Raw genomic sequence first — 27839 nt, forward strand, 5'->3', positions numbered from 1 at the left:
GCTATACAATAGATATAGCTGTCACATTACATCCAGTGTGCTTATATGGAAAAAGAGATTCAATATCAGAAAGTGGTCATCTCCATTACTGATATCACTGACATTGAAATGTTATGTGCTCTGATCTATCAAACTTTCCAGTTATTGCCAGGGGCTTCTCATATTTCTATAAACTGGGAGATGAGGGGGCTAGTGAAAGCCTATATTGTATCTCTTTTCCAGTTAACTCTCATCCAGAAAAAGCAAGCCTGTCCCTCTCTTGATGTTTGCCTACCAATGCAATACAATAATTTCAGATGTTCCTAGAAGATTACAACACTAGGGAACATAGAGAGCTTCCATACATCAAAAGCAAATTCTACTTCATCTAGCCTAGCATTAACAGCCATTGTCAAGAATCGTTTTTTCCAGCTACAGTTGGACTTGCCAAGGACTGAACCTGGGACCTTCTGCATGAATATCACATGTTCTACTATGCTATAGTGTCTTGTCAAGATACTTAATGGCAATGCTACTTCTTTATGAACATGAAAATCAAGACAACTGATACAGTACCCTCTACCTGTTAAAAATACCAACTGTCAAAACTAGCTGTGCAAATAATCTTTCCTTTGTTTCCACCTGCTTGTATTGGTAGAACCAGGGCTTTTTTTTCTCATAGAACGCTCAGAACGGAGTTTCGGCACCTTTTTTGGATGGAACCTTGTAGATTAGGCAAGGCGGGTTGTATGACATGTGTGAGTTCCGGCACCTTTTTCTTTTACAAAAAAAGCACTGGGTAGAACCTTTAATAACAGTCCATTTCAGACGTAAACTAGACCTTGGGTCTGTCAAATCAACCATTAACTTTGGTTACTAAAATATATACAGTTGTTCATCCTTATGGAACCCCCTTCCTGGCAAGCAGAGAAACACAAGAAATTGTTATAGCCATTTGTTATAGATTCTGGCAGTGCATGTTTGCACAATTTCTTCTGTTTAAAATGCAAACAGAATGTCATTCCCTTTTTTCAGATACAGATACACTATGGCTTTATGTCATTATGGCAAGTATACCTCTGAGCATCCAGGAATATCCAAGAACTGTAAGTAGCTTTGACAGTACAGGGCTTCAGAGATTATGTCCTGAAAACAGTATTTATTCTTTTAAGTTACTATGAAGATATATAATATTAGGATTATTAAAACTGTTAACAGTTCGATTTTTTTTGCTTGGACTCATGCAGCATAGCTAGATTAGGCTGACCTGTGGTTGGAGAGTTTGTGGTTCAATGAGTTGTGAGAATCCAGCTATTCTTATATGTACCAGGTCATCACATCACTGCATAACACAGGCACGCTGGCTGAGGAATTCTGGGAGTTGAAGCCCACAAGTCATAAAAAGGCTATGTTTGAAGACCCCTGGCATAACATGATTCATTTTGATATAGAACAGTGATTCTATAACTGTAATTTGAACATATACTGGCGAAAATAGAGCAATTTGTAATTGCTTGTTTCTAAGGTAAGGATGCAATTTGGGGCTGTGGAAGGTTTTTTTTTGGGGGGGGGGGTTAATTACACTATTTGAGACCAGGCAAAGGGGTAATGGGGTCAAACAATTTAAGAATCACTGATATAAATTTACATTGTTACAATAACTGTCCTTCATTAACTTGGGTTTGAGACTTAGTGTGTTATGTGTGTTTGGATGATACATTCAGGTTTTCCTTAAATTTACTTTTTTTGGTTCTATAACTTACCATTTCATTTCACTTACCCATATAGATTGTGGAGGCAGATTTTTTAAAATATCAAAAACAATGACAGATTGCTATGTGATATTGCATTTTACAATTTAGCTAAGTATCATTTAGCAATGGAAATTCCAGCACCATTATTATCATTAAAAGAACAATTTTCCAGCTGCTCTTTTTTTTAACTTGTCCAAATTCTTTATTTTTCCTTTTATGATTTTCTTTTAATTCATAAACTGCTGCATTTGCTTGGAATTAACCATCATTAACTATAATCTGGTTTTCCTGTTTAAATTTAATTTCCAAAGCCTTGTAAATAAAAAAAAAACAGTGGCTAATTATTAGCAATATGGATAAAACAGTAAGCTAGGGTGGTTAAAGCAAACACTAGAAATAGTTGGGAATTGTTGTAAATTATGCATGTGCATAATTCTCAGCATGTGCCACAACTCAATGATTTTGGATTTACATAGTGTATTTACTATCACAGATGAATGTACTGATTTACAACACATGCTTTTTCAAAAGGATGAACCTGTATCTCCTAGGGTTCAGATGTTTGAAAGCTTTATGAGAAAATAAAATGCTGCTGTTAGACCACTCTGTCTTCCAAAATCTTAATGTGAAACTTATATACTTAATTGTTACTGACTATGAATAAACATGGTTCTATTAAACACTGATTTCAGTGGCTTACTGCTAAATGACAATAATTCCTAAGGTCATACAATGTCTGATACATTTCCATTTGACTATTAATGATGAACAAAAACAATATGGTAATCAATAGGGCAGAAAAAAGTAGATACTGCTGACAACCTGGAGCAGTTCAAGTAATAAATTTGAAAGGATTTATTACTGTTTTAAATTCTCCAAACAGCCTGGAGGGCACAACTGATTACTGAAAAGTGACTTAGTTCTCAGTCTCCTTTAACATTCTTCTACATTTACATGATGATAAATTATGCTTACCAACTGCAGACTTTTCAGGAACATTGGCTGTGTAAATATCCTTGGTAAATTTGGGCTCATTGTCATTGATATCATGGATTTTAATGATAAATTCTGATTCTGGTTCCACCTGTCTTCCAGTATTTCGATCTATAGCCTTGGCACGTAACACATACAGAGACCTTTCTTCTCTGTCCAGCCGTTTTGCTGCATGAATATCTCCTGTGTTTTCATCTATAACGAATACACTGCCAGCTCCATCTCCTGTTAATATGTATTTTAAATTTCCATCTCCTTTATCTTGGTCAGTGTGTAGCTTTTAAGAAAATAAAAAAGAAAGAGACAGACAGAGAGAATTTTATAAATAGATGCATTGTTATTAAAGGCAATCTATTTCAGCAGATATGAGTAGGACTTCATAAACCTTTTCTGTAATTGAGGTCAGCGGTGGTTATCATCCATTTCATTGATGGAGAAATAAAATGACAAAACTTAAGATTTTGGTCACATAGACAAAATACTTTAGCAAATAGATAAAGGACAAAGAAAGGACAGAAGGTAAGATTAATGCAGTAAAACTAAAGAGTGATGGCAAATGTAAAATAGTTTCTTTCTCAGGTTAACTTGTACCAGGTTTTTAAACAGAAAACCATACTATTGATAGCAATTAGTAACCTTTCTACTCTTTAAGTATATTGTCAATAGCTATATTGTTTTTTCAGAATCATTACGTGTGTGAAGGTATTTCTTTTTAAATGAAGTAATAAATAAGTAATAAATAAAACAAAACCTAACAATAAAAAAACTTGCCTACTTAAAATCAAATATATCAAATCTAGGCCAGAAGCCTGCTAAAAATTTTGAAATGTATCTGTCATAACACAGTGCAAGTTGCCTTTTGAAGCCCTCAAATGTAAAGGTCACTTGGATATGGAGAACTAAGCAATAATAGTAATAAGGAGATGAGATTTATAACAAGATTTAGTGTGTGTTTGTTCTTTTATGCACACATGCATAAATGGTCTCATCTAATATTATTTATCAATGATGAAAGAAACAATTATTACTGAAATCTATATACAAGTAGTCCTTGACTTACAACATTTGTTTAACAATCTTTCGAAGTTACCACAGTGCTGAAAAAAATGACTTATAACCAGGCCTTCTATCTAAACCATTGCAGCTTTTTCAGGTTAAATGATCAGAATTTGGGTACTTGGGACTGGCATATATTTAAAACAGTTGCAGCATTCTGGGGCCATGGGATTGCCATTTCATTCTTCCTAGGGGATTTCCAACAAGCAAAGTCAAAGGAAAAAGCTGCATTCACTTAACAACTGCATGATTTGGTTAATCACTGCAGCAAAACAAGTAGTAAAATCAGGTGTGACTCACTGCATCACTTAATGACGGAGGTTCCAGTCCCAATTCTAGTCATAAGTTAAGGTCTATCTGTAATAGATTTTATTTAGTTTTGAATTCCTTTCAACATGGCTTACAACAATCAAAGTCTACAGGAATGGTCAAAATTGCCAAGGTTTGGCTTATACTAATCACAGCCCATTTTGAATACATAGTGAGGAAAAAGAGTAAAAAAAGTACCGGTATTTGTCCATTTGGAATGGAAAGAGCAAAAACTAAAGTTTAACCTAACCCAAAATCCAAAGTTGGTACAAAAAACATTTTACAGCTTCATACTGGGGATATGTGTATGGTTTAATTTGTGTCTTCAGTAAAGATTCTAATCTTGTTGAGCTAACTCAATGAATCTTTTGCTGCATCAAGAATTGATGCTAAGCTGGAAAGGATCAAAATTTGAATCTTGGTACTATCCAACACCCATCCTCTCTCTTCAGTAATCCCAAGTCGATGTGATGCTCTGTACCACTTCAGCCAGTTTTATGGTGAAGTGTGAATTCTCTCTGAAAAAGCATGGAACTAAAGAGGTGGGAGTCCTAGGCAAGGAGCATGGGGTTGTCATGGGAGGGTAAGGGATGCCACAGGTAGGCACTATGGAACACAGGGAGGCCAGTGGAGGCTGTGGGCAGGTCGGAGGGAGACTAGGGAAGGATAGCAGTAATTGCGGTCAGCTTGGAAGAGGCCTGGTAGGGGCAGCAGAAACTGCACATTGGCAAGGGTGGTGCTGCAGGTGTGCATTATGAATAATGGGAGGGTGTAAAGGGGATACCACACAGCATGAGATCCTTGGGATCTCAGACTCCATAGTGGCTTTCTTGGGGGGGGGGAAGAAGCAAGATCAAGTTACTGGAGTGACTTATGACCTTCTAATTGATTTTGCTTGTGGGAAGCCAGTAGAGAGTATTGCAAACGGTGATCACATCTCTGGGGTCTGGTGCAATATCATAGTTATGATCTAGATACCTAAGAAGCCACATTGTGAGCATGTGACTGCAGGGATACTCTGATGGTTGAAACTTCAAGGACTGGTCATAAAACATTTATTTTCAGTAACACTGTAACTTTGCACACTCTCTCTGTACAGGTGGTCCTCAACTTACATCGGCAATTGACCCCAAAATTTATGTTGCTAAGTGAGACATTTGTTAAATGAGTTTTGCCTCATTTTACAACCTTTCTTACAAGGGTTGCTAAGTGAATCAGTGCAGCTGTTAACTTAGTAAGACGGTTGTTAAGTGAACTGACTTGCCCATTGACTTTGCTTATCAGAAGGTCACAAAAAGTGATCACACGATCCCAGGAAAGTACAACCATCATGAATACGAACAAATTGCCAAGCATCAGAATTTATTTATTTATTTGTAACTTCTATAATAGTTTTATTGGATTATCAAAATATAAAATACAAAGAGAAATTTGAAAAAGTAATAGAAAACTAGGAGAATGGGGAGGAAAGAGAAAAAATGGTGTAAAGAGAGAAAAGAAAAAGGCACTAATTTCCAACTCTCTTTAGCACAGTAGAAGATAACATTACAAACCCAACTTTTTATTTTTACACAACAGTATGTACAAGCCATTTCTATATCAATAAATCTATCTAATTAGCAAAAAACAAAATCAAAATTTCATATATTTTTTTTATTGCAAGCACAAAATCCGGAAGCAATTTCAAAATAGAAACAGGGTTAGATATATTCTCTTCTTTGGATAAAAAAAAATCAGTTTGACCATCTCTGCTTCTCTTTGCTGTGGGGAATAATATATACCGGTACTTCTGTTGACTCATTAATCTTTATCATAATCCATATTAAGGAAATTCTTTGTATTATTTCAATTTTTTTAATCCTAAAGGGAGAAAACACTTTTTCTAGTTTAGATATTTTACTAACTTTAAACTATACTCAAGTATTATATATAAGGGGGGGGGGGAACACCAAACTACATTACAGCTTTCTCAGCATTACATAAAAAGACAGAAGTCATGCATTTACAAACTCATTTTATATATATGAAGCTACCTTAAAGCTTTCTTTCAATGCATATATCAAACTTATAAAAATTCATCCTAACTAATGAGATCATTAAATTTAACACACCCCCTCTAGCTTGTCTTCTTCATAGAATGACATCTTTTTCTTGTCAAGGGGGTCTATCAAGTCTCTTTTCTTCAAGATGTTCTCACCCTTATTTATTTCCATGGAAAAAAATGTCCCAAGTTTGTTCTGTTGGAAATTGTAGATTAACCTGGAGCAAATCCTTATAGAATGAAGTTTCCTTCTCTAAGATGTCTGTCATATATTTTTTTCTCAAAGAGTTCTTGACCTTGTTGGTATCCATGAGGAAAAAATCCCAAACTTGACCTCTTAAGAGTTGTGAGTTTGCTTAACACTCTTGTTTCAGTTGCACTGGGAATTTTGATTATGTGACCATGGGGATGCTGCAATGGTCGAAAGTATGAAAAATGGTCATGTCACTTTTTTTCCAGTGCTGTTGTACCTTTGAACAGTCACTAAATGAACTACTCTAAGTCCAGGACTACTTGTACATTTATTTGATGCACTTGGTAGTTGTGTATTTGTTGTCAGAGTCAGAATATTCTGAGTTTATAGTTTTTGTTTTGTTTTTTAATCCCATTTATATCCCGCCCTTCTCCGAAGACTCAGGGCAGCTTACAATTTAAAGCACAAATCAATGTGCTTAGCAATAGCCTTCATTCTATGTATTCTATGTTTAATATATTTCATTATGTTCCCTCACATAAAGGGATTGTTTTGTTAAAAGAGCATATGAAGAAACAGGCATTATTACATTGAAAGAAAAAAATATTTCTTCTGAAACCTTGAGATTCTCTATTCCCTTGCAAATTTCTGTCACAGCTTCTAGCTAACAGCTATGAAGGGAAAAGTCATCTGCAATATTTGATATTTCAGCTAAAACTATTCTGAAATTTGCCCTCAGATGGTTTCTCAGTTGTTTTCTTCCCTCAGAAAGAAGATTTGTTTTTCTACCATATTCTCAGAGTCCCAATAGTTAAATTTCAATTCCTCTTAATGCTGTTCTGAAGCTTATTTTATTGTTGAAAGCAGTAGAGGGAGCTAATGCAGATACCGTTGCTCTCTGTTGAACAATTTTTCATTATTCTGAAGTCTGTGCAGCTGCTCGCAATTCCTAATTGTAAAAAAAACAACCCTTATGATGTCTTCTTCTAATGTGTAAGTAAATTGTGGGACACAAGGAAGGCAGCAACCCAGTGATGAGATGATTGCATACTATGAAACAGGACATTCATGTCAGTCAAACTCTCTCCTTCTTATCAAAAGAAATTCTGATGAAATCTAACTGAATAGGACAGTCTGAGAATAAGACAGTCTGAGAATTTCTGCTCTGGGCAGCAGGTTGGATTAGAAAACCACTAAGGTCCACCTCCCTAAGATTTCACTTTCTATTAATTCCTATTTAACATCTAGATCAGACATGTCAAACTCGCGATGTCACGTGAAGGTCGCACAACCTATCTGGACGGTTTTGCCATTGCTGGCAATGTGGTGGGCACAGCTTCTGGATGACGCATCCGGCCCGTGGACCGGCAGTTTGACACCTCTGATCAAGATGATTGGGATCATCTGTTAACACAGGGTTTTCTGTAATCAGTATACTGATGATACACATCTTTACATCTGTACCTCAGACTAAATAGATTGCAAGATATACTGTGTTGGATTCATCCAAGTGATGGGACATTATTGCTTCTTTCTGGTAATTTACTCAAAATGTGAGGGTCAAAACTGGACAACAATGCTTGAGCTGACACAAGTTAAAAAAATACTACTTTCAATGCAAAGCAGGGAAATATGGGAAGAGGTTGCATTTGCAGTGGACTGTCAATTAATGGAACCACTAATGGCCTTCAAAAATGGTTAGCAGCCAATACTCACAACTGGGTATCCTGACAGAGTAAATATGTCCATAATCAAAAAGAAGGCTACACAAGAAATTGTAACAGAAAATGTTAGAACTTATACTGTGACAATCTGCAATTTTCACAATTTTCTCTACTCTTCTGTCTCTCTGTCTCTCTCTCTCTCTCAGAGAGGGGGCGGAGAGGATGAGAGAGAGAGAGACTGGCTAAATGGGTGCCAAACAAATTGTTCTTAGCTGATAGCAACTCCAGGAATAGAAGGCATAGTTTAATTCTCCATAAGAAAAGGGGGCTCTGCTATGCCGGCAAGAAGGAAGGGAAAACTGTAAACAAGAGGAGAGAGAAGCACAATGTCTGGCAGGCCAACATGAATTCTAGACAGCACTGATTGTTGACAGCTTTTCATTAGTCCCAGGAGAAGTCAGGGAAATACTTTTGAAGTAATGAGAGTGGAAGGTCCAAAGAACCCACAATGCAATGACTACTGGAAAACCATATGCCACCAGCCAGAAAAAGAGACTAATAGCCCACCAGAGAACGCCAGGCAACATAATTAGCCCCTTTCTTTAGTCCTAATCTATCTGTAGGATGGCTAAGATTCAACAATCACTTGATGGCACATAATCAACCAACCAATCAATCACTTATTTCTAAGTAGGAAGTAAGAAGGGAAATTAGAATAGAAATACCTACATTTACTCCATGCCTTGGCTGCAAATATATCTAGTGGGGAACTATCTTGCTTTAGAACCAGACATGTTGTATGCTAATATATTTGTTCTCAAAGATGGGTGAATATTATTTTAACATCCAAGAGGAAAACCTTGAAGCAATACTTCACCATAATGAAACAGATACTCATGCCTGTGGAAGGAAGGTTAAGCACCTCGTCAAAATGGATTTCAGCAGAACTGCAAACCTAGTTTGCAAACTCTCCCTTTGCTAACAGGAAGAGTAGGAATTGTTCTATTTATACAGTGATAAAGCATCACTGCTTTTGATCTACATCCTTTTCTATTTCCCTTATGGTTATCCTCCTTCAATAATCTATCAGTTTAATTTTTAAAGGTCTGTCTACAAGTAGAACTGACTTGAGTTTAGCAGTCTCTGTCTATCAGAGAGAATACAAGTTGTATCTTTACAAGCTTTCCTGTCTCTGTTCCTTTACCTGAAACAAAATTCTTTGTTTGTCATCACACTTTCCTCCCTCCCTCCTTCCTATAAATTTGTTAAGATCAACATCACAAAGACTATGAGTAGCTTACAAAATATCAAATGCATAATTAAAATACTATTAAAAACATACCATAACAAAACATGACTGCTCAGACTAGACAACAATATTCAAAAAAACATAGCAAAGATTTACAGCTAGGTGTCAATTGATTTCTAAAGTCTTTGGAGAATGAAATACATACCCATCTTAGAGGGAATGCTAATTTAGATCACAGAGCTGCAACAAAGGGGAGGTGATTTCAATACAAAATATCCTGCCCTGTTTTTGATTCCAGAGGTTCTCCAGAGTTCGGACTTCATTCTAGCTTCAAATTAAGTGGCATCTCCTTCTAAGCACTCTTCTCAAATTTTATTTTCCCAGTTACTATTTCACTTTCTCCCACTGCTGCAGTGGTCACTTGCAAACATTACAAGTAATATTCAATTTGCAACCATAATTGACCCCCAAAATTATGGCTATAAAGCAGTGAAAGTCAGTAACTTTATTATCTACCACCTATCTTACCAGAAAGTCACCAGACTGCTTCCCTTCTCCTGGGAAAGTGCAGCTGTGCAAGAACTCCAAGCTAGGGCTTCACTTGACCCCTCCTTCCAGCCAGTTTAGCAGTTTCCTAGAACCATGCTCAAATGACTGTGGGATATTTCAAACAGCCATAAAAGTGAGCTGGTTACCAAGTGCCTGAAATGTGATCACAGGACTGCAGGGGTCGCCACTGTCAAAATTTCTCCACTTCAAAATCATATTGTAAGGTGTTGTTTTTTTTTTTTGGGGGGGGGGTCTGTTATAACTTCAAACAGTTGCTAAGCATTCAGTTTTAAGCTAAGGACTACCTCTTCTCCAGTTATTTCCAGTTGATCAAAGACACTTAATTGTATACTATATCACCACTGCTATTTGATCAGCAGAGCTTAATTACTGTATATTTGTCCACAGACATGCTTGAAACAAGGAAACTGCTTCTTTTGCATTAAAAGAAAGGTTGAACCTATCTGGATCCATCTAACATGAAAGAACAGTGTCATAGTTAACATGCAGATAATGTCAAAGGAGCTAATAATGTCTCCTCTTCCCCATGATCTCTTTGTTCTTTCTTTTGTATAAATGTAAACTTTGGGAATCACTTCAGCTCTAATTTGCTTTAAAAAACTGACAGAAAACGTAATTTATTTGTTAATAGTACCATCTACATTAGTATCATCTACTGTTATTAGTACCATCTACTTACTCAGTACCATCTGTTACCATCTACTATGCACAAAAACGAAGGAACAGAATTGCTTCTCTGAGTCATGAAGCACAGTACTTTGGTACCATGGAAATTAGTCAGCGAATAATATCAATCAGCCTTTGTGGACAATCTTTAATACCATGGCTATCTAATGTTCCAACTTATTATATAGAAAAAGAGAAGGCTGGTGACTTTTACAGTTACGTTCAGTGTGAAAGCAACTAAACATAGAAGCAAGACATGCTGCTTCTGATTGAAGAGTGGAATGTCAATGTTTGTAAATATCAAGAAGGAAAATGTAATTTGAACATATGGCCTAGGACCCAACAATGAAAGAAGAGAATTACTTATTCATTTCTTCCATTTCAATGACTTTCTCATTGCTAACACAGTCTTCAAACAACCAAAATGACTATATTACTATATTTCCCCAAAACATTGTTCATAAGCATGCATTTTCCTCCCAAAATGGGATTTAATGTGCCTGGTAATAGTAAAAAAACCCAATGGTTTTAAGCAATTCCGTATGGTAAAATTTTAGTTAAGCAATAACAGGACCCCAACAAGTAGTTCACAAAGGAATTCCTGCTTGACTAATACTGTTTAAGTCATCATTGGATCATATTTTTCACACAAGTATTGTACTTCACAAAATATTTTTGTTTTTCTTTAAGAAAATATCATTTTTGAACCACACTTGTTTCATCTCTGTATGGACATGATAGGAAAAAGGCAAAGCAAGATCTTATTTAACATGAACTAAATGAGGGAATACAGGCAGTACTCAACTTATAACCACTTGCTTAGTACTGTTTGAAGTTATGATGGATCTCCCTGATGGTACTTGTGACATTCCAAATGGCTCCCACTCCCATATCAGGCACTTGGAAACTGGCCTGCATTTACAGCCTTTTGCAGTATCCCAGTCACATGATTGTGTTTATGATGATGATTTTTTTCTGAAAACGAGCATTTACTTCCAGTTTTCAGCAAAACCTGCCCTTAACGAACCATTGGACCACTTAATGACTGCCACAAAAAAGGTCATAAAATTGGATCCATTATGTGGGTGACCTGCTTCATGTCCATTGTGACAGTCCATTATATTATGATCGTAAGTCAAGGATTACACATATCCAAATATTATGAAGAAACTGTGAAGTATTTTTCCCCTTAATATTTTTATTAATCTTAGTATTGTCTGTTAGATATTTATGTGGCATTTTTGGAGAAAAGCAATATATATTAAATATGTGTCTATTTCTTATAATAGTAATGGGCTCTTGACTGTTTTCCCCCATGGAAGACTGGAATACCATGAATGAGTGAGAACATATTAAAACCAAATGCCCTGGTACTTGAAAGGTATTAACTTTATTATTTTAAAAATACATACAATACTATGTCAATACAAGAAAGGTCTTCTAATAAATTTGCAATATAAGCCACACTTCAGGCTGAGATATTAAATCAGCTTTTGAACTAGCCTAATGGGACACAATCCAAAATATGAGGATTAATCAAATTGTGTACTGCTCTCTCCAGTGCTGTTGTTAACAAAAGACCTAAATTATATTCTCCTGAATTTTCTGTTCTCTTATTTTAAAAAGGTGTTGCAGTTTACACTGGACATTTAGCTTCGATTTCTTCAAATTAAAATACTGTCTGTGGAAAATGAAAACCATGTTTAAAAAACAAGGAATATAAACAGAGAGCAACTACTTAATTTTCTGTGTTGATCTTTCTGCTACATTTTGCCCACATAGATAGCTTTCAAATTTGATGAAATCACAGATACATTTAAAAAATGATTCAGATGAATACTTTGGAATTTAGGTGATGGATAGAATAGTAATGTAACTTCTACAATGGCAAATTAGAGTTAGTGATTGCTTCACAAAACTGCAATTGTCAGGGTGTGTTTAAGCCTATCTGGCTGGAATGTTAAAATATTAAAATCCCAATCAAAATGTTTTAATATTCTAGTCAGCAAAATTAACTACTACTTTTTCTTCATTGGCTGCAAAGAAGCTGTGTTTTGGTACACTAATAATTTAAATCTTGGCAAACAACCCATTAACATACAGTGCTGAATAACAGAAAATCTGCTTCAGTACTTCTGGGCTTGTAGGTAGAGGAGATATGTTCTTTATATGTTCTGTAATTTTAACAAGTTAGCTATAGAAGAAAGTTGAAAGGTGCTAAGAAAGGCATGGATGCATTTAAGAAATTGAAAACCATTTTGTTGCTACATGCTCTGAAATAACTTTTGGAAATTGGTTATATTGACCAAAGCTGATTGAATCTGAAGCATTACACAGTCCTATAAATATGAATTTTATTCTATTTTTAGGGAAAAGCCATACTTGTAAACAGAAAAAGCAGTATTACAGTGAACAAATATTAATGTGTATATTAATATGATTTTTTAAAAAAATATTGTCATGTTACTGTATAATGATTAACCTGTGTGAACTAAGCTCAATCTACACATGCCACAGTTCTCAGTCACCATTTCTAAGTACCCAGATGGGATTTCAGTGAACGGTATCTTTTTGAAAAAGAAATGTTTTACGTTGCCACAAATATGCAAGATAACTTTTTCTGCCACTCTCTAGGGTAACTTTCCCTAGCCCAATGGTTTGAGGCTTTGTTGGATTTTAATTCCCAAATCATCCCAAGCCTACTGATCATCCTGGCTAAAGAATAATGGGAGTTATAAACCAATTTATCAAGATTCCAGCTTGGGGAAGACTGCTGTGCATAGCCCATCTCTTTTTACCCTTTTATTTTCAGAGCATGTCTGAGATTGTAGAGCATCTGCATTCCTACTGTGGTGAAATTACATTGAATCATCTCAAGAAATTTAGGATTAGGGAAAGGAGCTGCTATTTTTTTTCCTTTGAAACCTTAATCCCACCAGGCTCAAGGTTGACTCAGCCTTCCATCCTTCCGAGGTAGGTAAAATGAGGACCCAGATTGTTGGGGGCAATAAGCTGACTTTGTAACAATGCCGCTTGGGGGGGGCGCGCGAAAGCCCTAATAAGCAGGCATATACATAGAATGAAGGCTACTGCTAAGCTTGTAAGCCGCCCTGAGTCTTCGGAGAAGGGCGGGATATAAATGGAATTAAAATAAATAAATAAATAAAATATATTAAAAAGGTTGCTGATGACATTTGTGAATGATTGTCAAATGTTCTTTCCTGAAAGAAAAGTTCATTGGAATTAATTATCATTCCAGAATAATAAGTTGTTTACCTGGATTTATAACGGATGCTGCTCTTGTGTGAGCATATTAGTTTGACACTTGTTTACATATTTCCATTTGCCCTGCTTCTGGATTTTTTTCAGAGGCATGTCCTTGAGATCAACAAGATGCACAACAACGAGCCAGATAAAAAAGCACCTCTTTTCAAATCACTGAAAACAACTGCCAGCAACTTCAAAGCAGCAATGTACACAATAAAATGAATAACTATTTGATTCAACAAGAGGAGCTTGGCCTTTGCTCCCATGTATTGCAAATCATCCCCCTCTAAAGGTTTAGCAACACCCATCGCCAGTACATTCTGCAAGAGATCCCAACCCCAACCTCTGAACCTTAAATCTAGCCCAAGATTATATGAAAAACCTTATTCACATATACTAGGCCTCCGGGGACACCTCCATACAGAAGATTCTTAATATGCATATTTGAGAAAGCAAATGATCAATAGACAAAACCAGGGTCTTCTCTAAAAGTCCACAGTCTATAGGAAGCCTATCAACAACCTTATAATTGGGCAAATTAACACCTTCAGTTATCCTGGATGTGTTATCAGTGCAAGAAAGCTGTTCAATGTTGTGCAAACAGTACCTCAGCTATTTTTCTAGTGTACCATATGTCATTCCAGCAAAAATAACAATAATTTTCTCCCTGCTGACATCAAACTTGTTCCTGAAAATAGTCTGGCATATCTTCTATTTGAAGTTGCACTTGGGTCATATAGGATTTCAGGCCACTTGAGTGTGTATAATCCAATCTTTGCAGAACTATGTTTGGCATCCACATATATATAATTCATGCTTTCAGGCCTTGCCAGAATAAAATGTAAAACTTGGATAGCAGCAATTAACTGGTAGGATAAGCTTAACTGGACTCCATCTAGGTTGTCTGATTTCACTTTCAGTAATAATTTCTAGTCCATCTGGAAGATCCTTATATGGATTTTAAAATTCCTTTTATTAGAAAGATCATATTGAGAGTATGGAATAGAAAACACCCTTGTTGCTCTTGGGTCAAGAAGCATATCATAGAAGAGAAACAGAAGACAAGGACACACAATTGACTTAATGGGAATTATTGGGAAACCATCAAGAGGAATGTAAAATTAAATCAAGAAAACAGCTAACAGCAGAAGGACACAGCAATCCATGGTCTTCCCACTTATAGTTATCAAAAAGATTCAAAAAGAATAAAAAAACATGGTATGAAGTTACATCAGTCAGAATTTGAAATACAATTATGCACTGATGATAAACAAGTAAATGCTAACATGTGCAGTAGAAACTTTTGCTGAAATTTGAAACAGAGGAACAACAGGTTAAAGAATGTCTGAAAAATGGGCTAATTTGATTATAATAAACAAGTGGACCAATAAAACATGTTAAAAGGGCTGAAGTTTACATTGCCTTATGAATTTTTTATTATTATTACATTAGGGTATCATTGGTACATAACACTATAGAAATGATCAAGAATACATAAAGGCACTTCAAATGTTTCTTGATAATTGAACAACATGAAAGGACATTTTATCATACTTGGTGGAGAAATAAAAAAAGCTAAAAAGATGGATTTAAATATGTACTTTGAAAAAAAGAATTTTAAAGATTAATATTCAATTGAAGCCAGAACATTTCCTTTTAAAACTAACAGATAAACAGAAAAAAGACATAGAAGATTATTTCAATTTATGATAGTGAGCTAATTTTATGCACAGAGATGGAAAGATTTGACACCACCCACTATGGAGGAATGGATGGTGAAATTGACAGATCATGCTGAGATGGATAAATTAACTTCTTTAATTTGATAAAAGACACTATCTACATTTATTGGTGACTGGAAACCTCTTACAGATTTTTGTATAGAAATGAAACAAATGAACTTTTGATTTATGGCTTTGATGGTTAGACAAGACAGATTATAGAAGGAAGAGAATTTGATGTAATTTTAGAAAACTTAAAATATACGGTAATTGTACTTAGAATTGCTGTGAAGAATATCAGAAATACACTGCTTTTTATCTATCTTTTGCATTTTCCTTCAACTTTCTTTTCTTGGACTTTTTGCTCTCCCTTTTTCTTTTTTCTTCCTTAGTTTCTATTAGATATTAGATCTTATTTAAAAATGTCAGTAAAAATCATGTATTAAAAATAAGGAAGACAGACATTTAGAAAATCACATCTTATGACCTACAGTACTTCCAACTAATTTATCAACTATCAACTATTCTATACACCAATGAGACTTTTGAAGGGAAAATTGCAGTGCCCTTCCCACTGTACTGCTGCAAGGTGGTATCATAAAATTTCTACCACCCACTGCGTAAAGCTTTGCGGTACAAAATAAATCAAAACTAATGCACATATACTTTTGTATTTATTTAGTCTTATGCTAAAATTGAATTTCTCCTTTTTGAGTAATAATACCACGGCAGTCAGACAATTTTCAGGAAGCCTTCTTATTAGCTAAGAAAAACTTTTAGGCCACTTATAAATATTTCCAAATTTTGAGAATCTGGCAGATGATGATCCTGAAAACCAAGTTCCACCTAAAGGTAAAAGTAAAGGTTCCCCTGCACATGCGTGCTAGTTGTTTCCGACTCTAGGGGCTGGTGCTCATCTCCGTTTCAAAGCCGAACAGTCAACGCTTGTCTGAGGATGTCTCCGTGGTCATGTGGCCGGCATGACTAGACACCAAAGGTGCACGGAACGCTGTTACCTTCCCGCCGTAGTGGTCCCTATTTTTCTACTTGCATTTTTTACGTGCTTTCGAACTGCTAGGTTGGCAGAGGTGGGATAAGCAACAGGCGCTCACTCTGTTACGTGGCACTCAGGATTTGACCCGCCAAACTGCCGACCTTCTGATCGACAAGCTCAGCGTCCTAACCCACTGGGCCACCACATCCCTTTTAAGTTCCACCTACTGTACATTAATTAAAAGCTTAAGTTTATGCATTTGTCTGTTTGTTGTTGTTGTTTTTCTTTTCTTTGTGATTAGCCTTTGGTCATAATAAACTTTGATTTGACTCCTGAGGTAAATCGGAAATCTCTATTTGTGCTTCGTGCTATTTGTGAATTCCAATGATTTGAAACATCTTTGATTTAGGTTTCTGTATTTTGTATCTGGAGGCTACATTTGCACTAAAAAACTGAACCCAGATAAGAAGTTGTGTTGAAACCACTTATTACTGAGAATGGATATGAGAGCTAGGATGAAAGATTCAGTTTTCCAACAGACATAAAAGGCCAAGGTGTTCAATGTGCCTCTAAAAAAGACTTGGTTGGGTATTTCAAAATTAACTTTCTGAACAGAGGCAAAATCTGTTAGCATTAAATCAATGTCTTATAACATGATAGAAACTGACAAAGTAACAAATCTACTAAGCTTTCTGATCACACACTCCAAATCTAACTCCAGAGGCTATACTTTTACAAGCTAGACCGAGAACAAAAAATACACAGTTTTCAAATCTGGTGTGAAACATTTATTACATTAACAAATGAGCCAGGTAACTTCTAGGCTCGTTATCGGTGCTTACCACTTGTGCCCTTTTCCTCAATTTTGTGAAACTGTCAGACAAGTACAGTACTTCAGTCTATCTTACTCCCACAATGACAACATTTAGATGGGTACAAACGGTACTGATTAATTTACAGAAAAATATTACTATGTTAAAATATCCACTCCACTGAAGAGAAAGCACACAACAACAACAACAACACTCCACTGCACTCCATTTCATCCCATCTCATCCCATTTGTATTTAGGGAATGATTTCCATACCTTTACTTTTGTACTTTCACTCATAAATTTCCACTGATGTTGTGGAGAGTAATTTACATTTTTTTTGTTTTTCCTCTTCAGCTTGTAGGCCAGTTGAAACTGAGTTACATTTCTGCACCACATTATTTTTGAAAAGAGGTAAGAAATCCCCATTTTCTGTTTTGACTGGATCACCATTTTCTGGCCACAGAAAGCTGTTCCAGAAATGTGAGAAACTACTACAAACAAAAAAAAAAAGTAATAGAAGATTCTGACTTCTTCATTGTTGACCTAGTACACTGACAGGTAATTTATTTATTTATTTTTTATTTTATTATATTTGTATACCGCTCTTCTCCCGAAGGACTCAGGGCGGTGAACAGGGCACATATAAAAATACAGAGTACAAAAATTAAAAAAGAATTAAATAAGAGCCTGAGCTAAAAAAATAAATAGTAATATAAAAAATCCACAATAAAAACCCCAACACATCCCCCATCAGGCCAGGCCGGCTTGTTCAAATAGATAGGTCTTCAGACCGCGTCGGAAGGAGCGAAGGTCAGGTGCCATCCGGAGCTCAACCGGCAGCTGATTCCATAAAGCCGGGGCGCCCACAGAGAAGGCCCTCCCCCTGGGGGCCACCAGCCGACATTCTCTGACCAGTGGCACCCTGAGGAGGCCCTCTCTGTGGGAACGCACAGGGCGGAGGGAAGTTGACGCCGGCAGCAAGCAATTTAAACACAAGCAAATTAAAAGACAATTAAATAAATTGATAGAGGAAAGGTTTATCAGTGGCTGATAGTTATGAAACCCAAATGCCCTTTCTAGGATGTAAAGAAACATGTTGCTGAATATTACTTACTAATAATCAAAGAATGCTCAAAGACCAATGTAGTCACAGAATAGTGGTTCTAGACAGATCTTCTGAATAATCTCTCTGAACAGTTTTTAAGTATCACACTGCTGGTAGTACATATGTGTGCGTACGTGTGTGTGTTCAGGGGCATGTGTATGCCCTACTTATGCACAGTAGGATAGATTACATTTAGATACATCAACATAGTCCTAAGGACAAAGCCTAACCCTAATCCTAACCCTAACCCGCAGCAAAATATATATTTTACCCTCTATCTGACTTTTAATATTCTTTTAAAAATGGAGTCATCACCATGGAATATGTGATTATTTATTATTCTAGTACTTAAAAAGAGAAACATATGAATCAATAAAGCAATATCTTTAGGTAGACCACTGAAAGATAGTTTAGCCATTGTCTTTTATAATTGCACTTCCTCACAGCCTTACTGCAATCCCTTTGAAGCAGTGATTTTCAAAGCATAGTCCAGACCATCAATGGAAGGCATCTTCACATGCCGTAGTCGGAAAGCAAGACTTACTGCCACAACTCCACTGGATTCTAGATCATCCAAAGTGCTTTGTGACAGCAGCAAAAATGCTAGCATGCACGAGCTTTTTGTGATAGTTTGTTAATAGGGATAACACTGACAATATCCTCTCTTTCTACAGCCAGGGAATCCTTTTCTTAAGACTCTTGGATCCTTCTGAACATAGCCCCGAATTTTGATGGCATATTTACTAAAAACTGGTGGTATGGCTTCCTAACTTTGGTGTGGAAAACAAGCTGAAGTGTATGCAGTCCAAGTTGGAAAAAAATGTTTGGTCTTGAATATGAAATGAAATTCATATCCCAGGACTTCTGCCAAATTGTTCTCAGTGCACCAGAAATAAAGCCTAAATACCTTGTACCAAGTTTGAGCTGAGGCAGAATCTTCAGGGATCTAAAAAATATTTTATTGGGAGAGCAGGGCAAGTTTGTGCATGCTACCCTCTCTCTTCAGCAAGTCCAACTGTGGCTTCTCTTCCCCAAGCCAATGAAGGTCCAGCTTTCCATGCACCATCCCCTCTCCATCCTACCAATCCCCTTGCCTTTTTTTTCTGCTCTTCCCTCCTTCCCTGACTCCTAAAATGCTTATTTTCAGAACAAATCAAGCAAAGCAAAACAAAATCAATCTGCATTTGGACCCAGATTGTTGGGGGCAATAAGCTGACTTTGTAATAATGCCGCTTGGGGGGGGGAAAGCCCTAATAAGCAGGCATATACCGGTACATAGAATGAAGGCTATTGCTAAGCACATTGATTTGTGCTTCTTAGATTGTAAGCCGCCCTGAGTCTTCGGAGAAGGGCGGGATATAAATGGGATTAAAAATAAATAAATATGCATATTGTGGTTTGGGTGCACCCAAAAGCAGCTTTGGAATAGTTTTGCAAACCGTTTTGCAGACCTTTATTCTCAAGCATTTTGTTAAAGAATGTTGCCAATGTTTAACCCACCCAAAGCTTTGTGTCATTGACCATCTGCTGAAGCCATCAGATGTCTTCAAAAGGTTAGGTGCAACTTGCCCTGAAATAAGGGACATTTCTGTTTTCAATGCCCACCTCAATGCAACAAAAAGAACCACAATGGGTTCTCTGTACAAGAAGAATGCATAAAAGATGCCATGATTACTTGTTATTTGGTTTCCCTTGAGACTTGCTAGCATTTTAATTTTCCCGAAAGATACAATAAACATTCTTAGATGAGCTCATTTAAATTCCACTTCTCTCTCGCTTGCTAACACAATCATATGATCATAGGCACCTTTCCTAGGAAAACTGGGACTTTTAAAGACTCTTTGCTGCTTGGTGCTCTACAATATTTATCTATATAAATACTAATTTGTAAGGGGCAGAAGCCGTCCTAACTTCGTAAGGTATAAAAGGAGAGTAGAATAAATGCACTCAGGATTTCAAGATTTAATTACTATCACTTATATCAATAAATATAGTTCCAGTGAAACATGTGGAGTCATTTTCTAAAGCTGGCCTTTTTAAAAAGACTGACATCAACACATCTTCCCAGTCCTAATTCTGCTAGCATCCCAAAATATGGATGTTTCCCCAGGTATAAGAGTGGGGAGGCTGAAGACTCATGCGATGGATGTTATTGTAGTGACTTCTTTTCCTCAGGTGCCACTATTTATATTATGATTGGTTGCATAGTCATCCAGATGTTTAGACTGGATGTGGTATTTTTATCCACTTATTGAGTCCTTCCCAAGTTCCTAAGACAGGCAGATGTTGTTTGATGGTATTAAAGGTATCATCACAGGATGCAAGTAAACCTGCCCTTTGCAATTGACTGAGGACAATTTTGTCAATGCCAATGCCCACGATGTTCAAGTGATTATGGTGATGACTATTAATTGTGATGGTGGGTTGTTTTTTTACTTTTATGATAGTCACTTTGAGCTGCTGTTGCAAGGCAAGCTGCCAGATAAACTGACTAAAATAAATAAACAAACATGTGAAAGTACATGACTGAAGCATAACAAGTGGTATTTGTGCCCAAGAGTCATTTTGACAGGAGAAGAGAGCATTTTATTCCAGAGGAAGAGCTGTGCTTGCCTTGCGGTTTTGCTTTACTTTCAGTTTTATTCTAAAGCTGAAGCTGTAAAGTATTTGTGGGAAAAGAGTAAGAAGAGAGGTACCAGGCATTTCTAAGAATGAGAGGAGGCTTGTTGTTTGTGATACTGCTTGTTGACACTGTTTCATTTCCTCTTCAAGGCCACTCATTGTAAAGCCTCGGCAAGCCCTCAAACCATCATGTTTTGTCACCACGAGTCAGACTGATCTGCCATGTACTGATTTGCTATTATGCCTTCACTGTCTATGAGGGATGACTGAAAATCCTGTCTGCTACTTTATTCAAGAAGGATTTGGCAGAACAGGCAAACTATTTCAAAAGAGGATGAAAGTCAAAACAAGATATAACAATATGCAGGGGTGGGGGGAGGAAGACCTTCTGTACACAGCTAGAGAGAACTAGTTTTGCTCTTCATTCTTAAAAGTTCAATCTTTGCATGTTAAGTCACAAAGCTGAATTTAAATTGTACATTTTTTTTTACTTAGCGTCTGTTTTGCATTTATGTAGCATGTTAGAAATGGGGGCACCTACACATTTGGCAACCTGGTACATATGGCTGCCTTAGTAACCGTGTACCTTCAGGAGATGCCCTCAGAACGCCAAAGCATTAGATTACATAATTTAATAAACCACGTAGCTTATCCCACGATGAAAAAATATGGTTATGCGGACCCAGATTGTTGGGGGCAATTAAGCTGACTTTGTAATAATGCCGCTTGGGGGGGGGGGGCGAAAGCCCTAATAAGCAGGCATATACATAGAATGAAGGCTACTGCTAAGCTTGTAAACCGCCCTGAGTCTTCGGAGAAGGGCGGGATATAAATGGAATTAAAATAAAAAATAAATAAATTATGCACTGAAAATTTCTTCTATTGTCAGGGAGAAGCTTAGAAAGAATGTTTAGGTTATTTTCCACTTCTATTTAGATAAGAAAGCAATGTAGTTATATATAATTGCAAGGTTATTTACAGAAAGGCAAACTGAACACATTGGAATTAAATCTTTCTTCACAAATCTCAACAGAGTCCTTCAGCTTTTCCAACCTATTCTCTCTCTCTCTCTCTTTCTCTCTCTCTTTCTCTCTCTCTCTCTCTTTCTCTCTCTCTCTCTCTCTCTTTATGGTGGCAATCAGGATCCACCCTGATGATAAATTACCTATCCAGAAGACAGGAAAATTTCTTCCTAATGTCCACTGGGGAAAAAAATACATAATTTGAAAAGTGATAACCAACCATATACCTAGATGAGTAGCAGTTCTTTGGTATCAAGAAACCTATAAAAATGCATTATTTTCCCAGAAAGCTAAAAATAATAATCATACTAATAATAACAGCATCTAGCTCAGTGAAGTCAAGAAGATTAGAAGTGAATACATGATGAGAGTAAAAAATATTTTAAAGTCGACTCTACTTACCAATGAAAATGGGTGGGGGTTTGGAACACTGCAAGTACATCAAACAGTTAAGAACAAAAAGGGCATTGGAAGAATATTTGAAGAATAGTGAAGAAGACACACTGAAGCTAGTATACCAAGAAAGCCTACTGAGTACTGGAAAGGCCCAACTGACCTGTGAGAAAGACTAAGTGAAGAGCAGAAAAGAGGCAGGGGAAGACAAAGCATTACATGGCCAGTGCATTAAAAAAATAGCAGGGAAAAAAGATAACAACAAGACCTGGCAATGGCTAAGAGCAGAAAAGTTGAAGAAAGAGACAGAAGGGCTAATTTTAGCTGCACAAGGCTAAGCCTTGGGAACAAATAAATACAAAGCCAGAATTGAGAAAACAGCAACAGATAGCAAAGAAACCGAAGAAACAATGGATCACTAGTTAGCTGCTGCAACAAGTTCACACAGACTGATAACAAACCATGGCATGACAAAGTAGCAAAAATGGTGCATTGGAAGAACTACAAAAAATATAATCTGCCTGCAAGCAAGAACTGGTGGCACCATATAACAGAGAAAGCCATAGAAAATGAAGAAGCTAAAGTGTTCTGGGGCTTTAGAATCCAAACAGACAGGAAGCTGTCACCCAGACTTATAACCGTCGATAAAAAAGACAAAACAAGTTTGGTTAGTGAATGTGGCAGTATCTAGAAACAGCAGAAGAGATGAGAAGAAACTGGGAAAGATAACAAAATGCAGCAACCTGCAAATAGAAATAGAACAACTGTGGGAAAAGAAAGTAAAGTTAGTACCAAATAGTAATGGACACCTTGGATGCAATCCCAAAACAACTGGAGCACCCCTTGAACACCATTGGCATTAACAAATTCATCATCGGTCAATTGCAGCTTTACCTGGAACAGCTTACATCCCGCAATAATATCTGTAACACCATCAAATATCCACATTTGCCTATTCTAGGTCCTTGGGAAGGATTTGATGGTCAGACAAAAATGTCAATCCAGTCTGAATATCTGGCTGATTGTGATGAACCATAACAGCATCAAGCACAGTGATGTCAAAAAGATTAGAAGTGAGTAACATCATGAGAGTGATAAAAGATTTTAAAATCCAAACTCAGTGGGCAAAATGCCATCACACAATTTCATTGGCACAATTTCAGTCAACACATCTATAGCTGGAAAAGTGAACTGGACTCAAGGAGAAATAAAAGCCCTGAATAGGAAGATCAGAAAAATAATTACAATAAATCATGACCTTCATTCATTCAGCAATGTTGGCAGACTCTACTTAACAGGAACAAAGATGGGCATGAAATGTTGCAAGTATACCAGACAGTTGAAAAAAAAAGGGTGGGTGGGTGGGTGGGAATTGGAAGAAGTATACCAGACAGTTGAAAAAAAAAGGGTGGGTGGGTGGGTGGGAATTGGAAGAATATCCCAAAGACAGTGAAGAAGATGCACTGAAGTGAACCAGGAAGGTTTAGTGAGTTTGGGAAAGACCAAATGAAGAATAGAAAAGAGACATGGCAAGGCAAAGCATTACATAGCTAGTACATTTTTTTACAAAAAAATCACAGTCAAAGCAAACGAAGAAGAGACAAACACCTGCCACATAACATCCCAGATTTAACATCTGTTGATAAAAGTATGGATAGTGGACATGGCAGTACCTGGGAACAGCAGAATAGAAAAGGAAAAAAAATAGAGAAAATCAGCAAATACAAAGTCCTGCAAAATAAAAATAGAACAAGTATAGTAAAAGAAAGCAAAGATAGTACTAATAATAAAAGGTGCTTTGGGTGCAAGCCCAAAACATCTGGAGCACCACTTGAGCACCTTCAGTATTGGCAAATCACTATCTGTTAATTGCAAAGAACAGCTTTAGTTTGAACAGCTCATATTCTGTGATGATATCTTTAATATTGTTAAACAACAGCTTTTGTGTGTCCCACGTTCTTGGAAAAGATTCATTAGGTGGATAAAAATGCTAAATCTAGTCTAAATATCTGGCTGACTGTGCAATGAACTGTAATAACCACATTAAAATAAAAATGGTTCTCATTATACAGTTAATACAAGAGCCTGAGAATCTTTGCTGCTCATTGAGATGCATCTAATAAATTGCCCTTGGTTCTTTCTATTTTATGTAAGTAAAATATTTGCAATATGAAAAAAAACATATCCTGCTTGGAAAAGTATAGAGTAAGAAAATTGCTTCTTGTCTACATATACATATAGAATAGAGCTGGAAGGGACCTTGGGGATCTACTAGTCCAACCCCTCTCTTCAAGCAGGAGACCCTATACCATTCCAGTCAAGAGACTGTCCAGTCTCTTCTTAAAAACCTCCAGTGATAAAGGCAAAACCTCCACAATTTCTGAAGGCAAAAGCTGTTCCATTGGTTAATTGTTCTCACTGCTAGGAAGTTTCTCCTTAATTCTAGGTTGCTTAGATCTAAGGTCAGCATAGTTTGTTGCTACCAAGAGATTAGCCCAGATGTGGTAGATATGTCTTTTCTCTGACTTCATTTGGAATTTTATAGTTTGGAATTTAGCAGTACTAGTAAAATTTGTAAAATTACATTCATTTACATTTAAAGCCCTACATGGCTTAGGCCCGGGATACCTGCAGGACTGTCTGTTCCCAGGAATGGCTTCCCATCGCCCTGTGCACTCACACAGAGAGGGCCTCCTCAGGGTGCCGTCGGCCACACAATGTTGGCTGGCAACCCCCAGGCCTTTTCTGTGGGGGCACCTGCCCTGTGGAATCAGCTTCCCCTGGAGCTCCGGATGACCCCAGACCTCCGGTCCTCTCGTAGTGACCTTAAGACATTTCTTTTTCAACAGGCTGACCTGGACTGATGATAAGGGCTTTTTAAATATGGTTTTAAGGTTTTATTGGTTATAGTTGGGGCTATTGATATAGTTTAATTTTAATTTTAATATTTGTATTTTACTTGTATTTTATTGTTGTTAGCTGCCCTGAGTCCTTTGGGAGATAGGGCGGCATATAGGTCCCATTAAATAAATAAATAAATAAACTAGCATAGTGCATAGAATTCCAAAGCATAGGATTCCATATAAAAATCCATATATTGATGTTGTGTAGCAAGTTTGATTGATGTAAATATTTACTGTTAGCTATTATCACTAAGCCAAGCATTTGCCTCTTCACTCTTCTATAATTAATTGTATATTAATATCAGGATTTTTTTGAGGGTTCTTATTGTAGTTTGTACACTTCCAGTCTCAATATTGTCTCTTCTTGATGAAAGCTCAGTCTTGTTATGGCTCCATTCTTATTTCTTTAAATATTTAAAGGATTCATTTATGCTAGCATAAAATTTGTGAGCATTTCAACTTTCAGATGAAATACTGTATTTTTCAACAGTGTTTCCTCTGTTTGTGCTGTTTGAAAAACTCTTCATATTTTTATAGCTATATAAAGAAGTAATGCAATGTTGAGCTGACAAATTTGTCATCCAAAAGGTAGAGGAGGGAACTAAAGGAAAACCTATAGTGAACCTAATTCTTATTAATAGAGAAGAAGTGATGGAGGGAGTTGAGGTTGCTGGAACTTTGGGCGAGAGTGACCACATCATATTGGAATTCAACATAATGCAAACACAAGCAACAGAATATAATCCAATCAGTGTCTTAAACTTTAAAAGAGTTGATTTTAACAAACTCAGAGAGAGCCTAAAAAATACATAGGAAACACTGAAAAATATGATCATAAAAGCCCAGTCCAACATAATACCACTAAAAAAGAAAAACAAGAAATCCAAGAAGAAACCAGCATGTGAGGACTGAATGACAGTTTACTAAAAAAAACCTGACAGATCTTATATGTACATTTTTTTTAATACTCTGTCCTGTTATAGATTGTATTTTAGGTTTTTGTTATTTCTTTCTGTAACATAAAATAATACTAATAGTAGTGTTGTAGCAAATATACATTTGTTTTTAAATGTATATTTAATAAAATTTTCAAAAAAGAAAAAGAAACCAGCATGGTTGCACAAAGATCTCCCTCATAAACTGAAAGATAAAAGGATAAGTACAAGAAATGGAAAGAGGGACATATAACTAAGGCAGAATATCAGAGAGATAGCCTGAATCTGCAAAGATGAAGTCAGGAAAGCAAAGGCTCAGAATGAACAAAGACTTGCAACAAAAGTCAAAGATAATATGTAAAAAAAGTTTCTTTCAACATATAAACATCAAGAAAAAAGTAAAAAAGTGAAGCTGTCAATCCACTAAAGAGAGAGGATGGCAAGGAAGTAACAGGTAGTAGAGAGAAAGCAGAGCTATTTAACTCATTCTTTCTATCAGTCTTCACACAAAAAGAAACTATAGTCCAATCTACCAAAACCATAGCTGTCAAACAGGGGTCCCCAATCTGTGGCATTTGCAACTGGACTATGGAAATGGCTACCAAGTGCATGCACGTATATCCTCACTTGTGTGAGTAGCAGGCGACTGCATGCATGCCATTTGCAGCAATGGAGCTGCATGCTTGCTTGCTGGCTGCTTGCATGTACCATCTCCTCTCCCCCCACTGATCTGTAAAGCCAGAAACATTGGAGAAGTTTGCTGTAAGAAAAGACTAGAAATAAAAATTAAAATAAGTAAGACAATGGTAAGAGAATACCTGTCTGATCTTGATGAATATGAATCACTGGGACCTGATGGATTACATGCCAGAGTTCTGAAAGAACTGGCAGATGTCATTTCAGAAGTACTGTATTGTTTCATATCTTTCAGAAAATCTTGGAGCACTGGGGAACTACAAGAGGACTGGAAAAGAGTGGATGTAGTTCCCATCTTAAAAAACAAACAAACAAACAAGCAAGCAAACAAGAAGCTACAGGCCAATCAGCCTAACATCAATACCTGGGAAGATACTGGAAAAAAATAATAATCAAAAAGCAGATTTGTGAACATCTAGAAACAAATAAAGTTATAACTAGTAGCCAACATGGGTTTGTTAAAAACAGATCATGCCAAACCAATCTTATTTCATTCTTCGGCATGTGTAGTACCAGTGAAATGCTGTGGACATTGTATAATGAGATTTCAGCAAGGCATTTGATGGATTTGTAACTAGCTGACAAACTGTACTCAATGAATAGACCTTAATGGTACTACATCTACATGGAGGGAAGTAAGCAGTGGGGAACCACAAAGTTCCCAGTACTCTTCAATATCTTTACAAATGACTTAGATGAGGAAATTGAAGAGGATCTCATTAAATTTGCAGATTACACTAAGCTGACAGGAATAGCCAGCATCCCAGAAATCAAGCTCAAGATCCAAAAAGATCTTGACAGACTTGAACGACGGTCCTATCCAACAACATGAAATTTAATGTGGAGAAAAGCAAGGTTTGACACCTAGGCAGGAAAAACCAAAAATACAAGTA

The 27839-nt window shown here is 36.6% G+C and overlaps 1 protein-coding gene across 1 annotated transcript in view; it reads right to left on the minus strand.

The window, feature by feature from the left end:
* CDH9 (cadherin 9) overlaps positions 1-27839 on the minus strand; it is a gene marked incomplete at both ends in the record, with an annotated part of 110328 nt that overhangs the window by 75831 nt on the left and 6658 nt on the right. Inside the window, one exon of the mRNA XM_081324642.1 lies at positions 2709-3003. Within this exon, the coding sequence (XP_081180768.1) occupies positions 2709-3003 (295 nt within the window). The remainder of the gene's footprint in view (positions 1-2708; positions 3004-27839) is intronic.

This window comes from Vipera berus, assembly GCF_964194415.1.
Source record: "Vipera berus genome assembly, chromosome: 3".
NCBI classification, from domain to species: Eukaryota; Metazoa; Chordata; class Lepidosauria; order Squamata; family Viperidae; genus Vipera; species Vipera berus.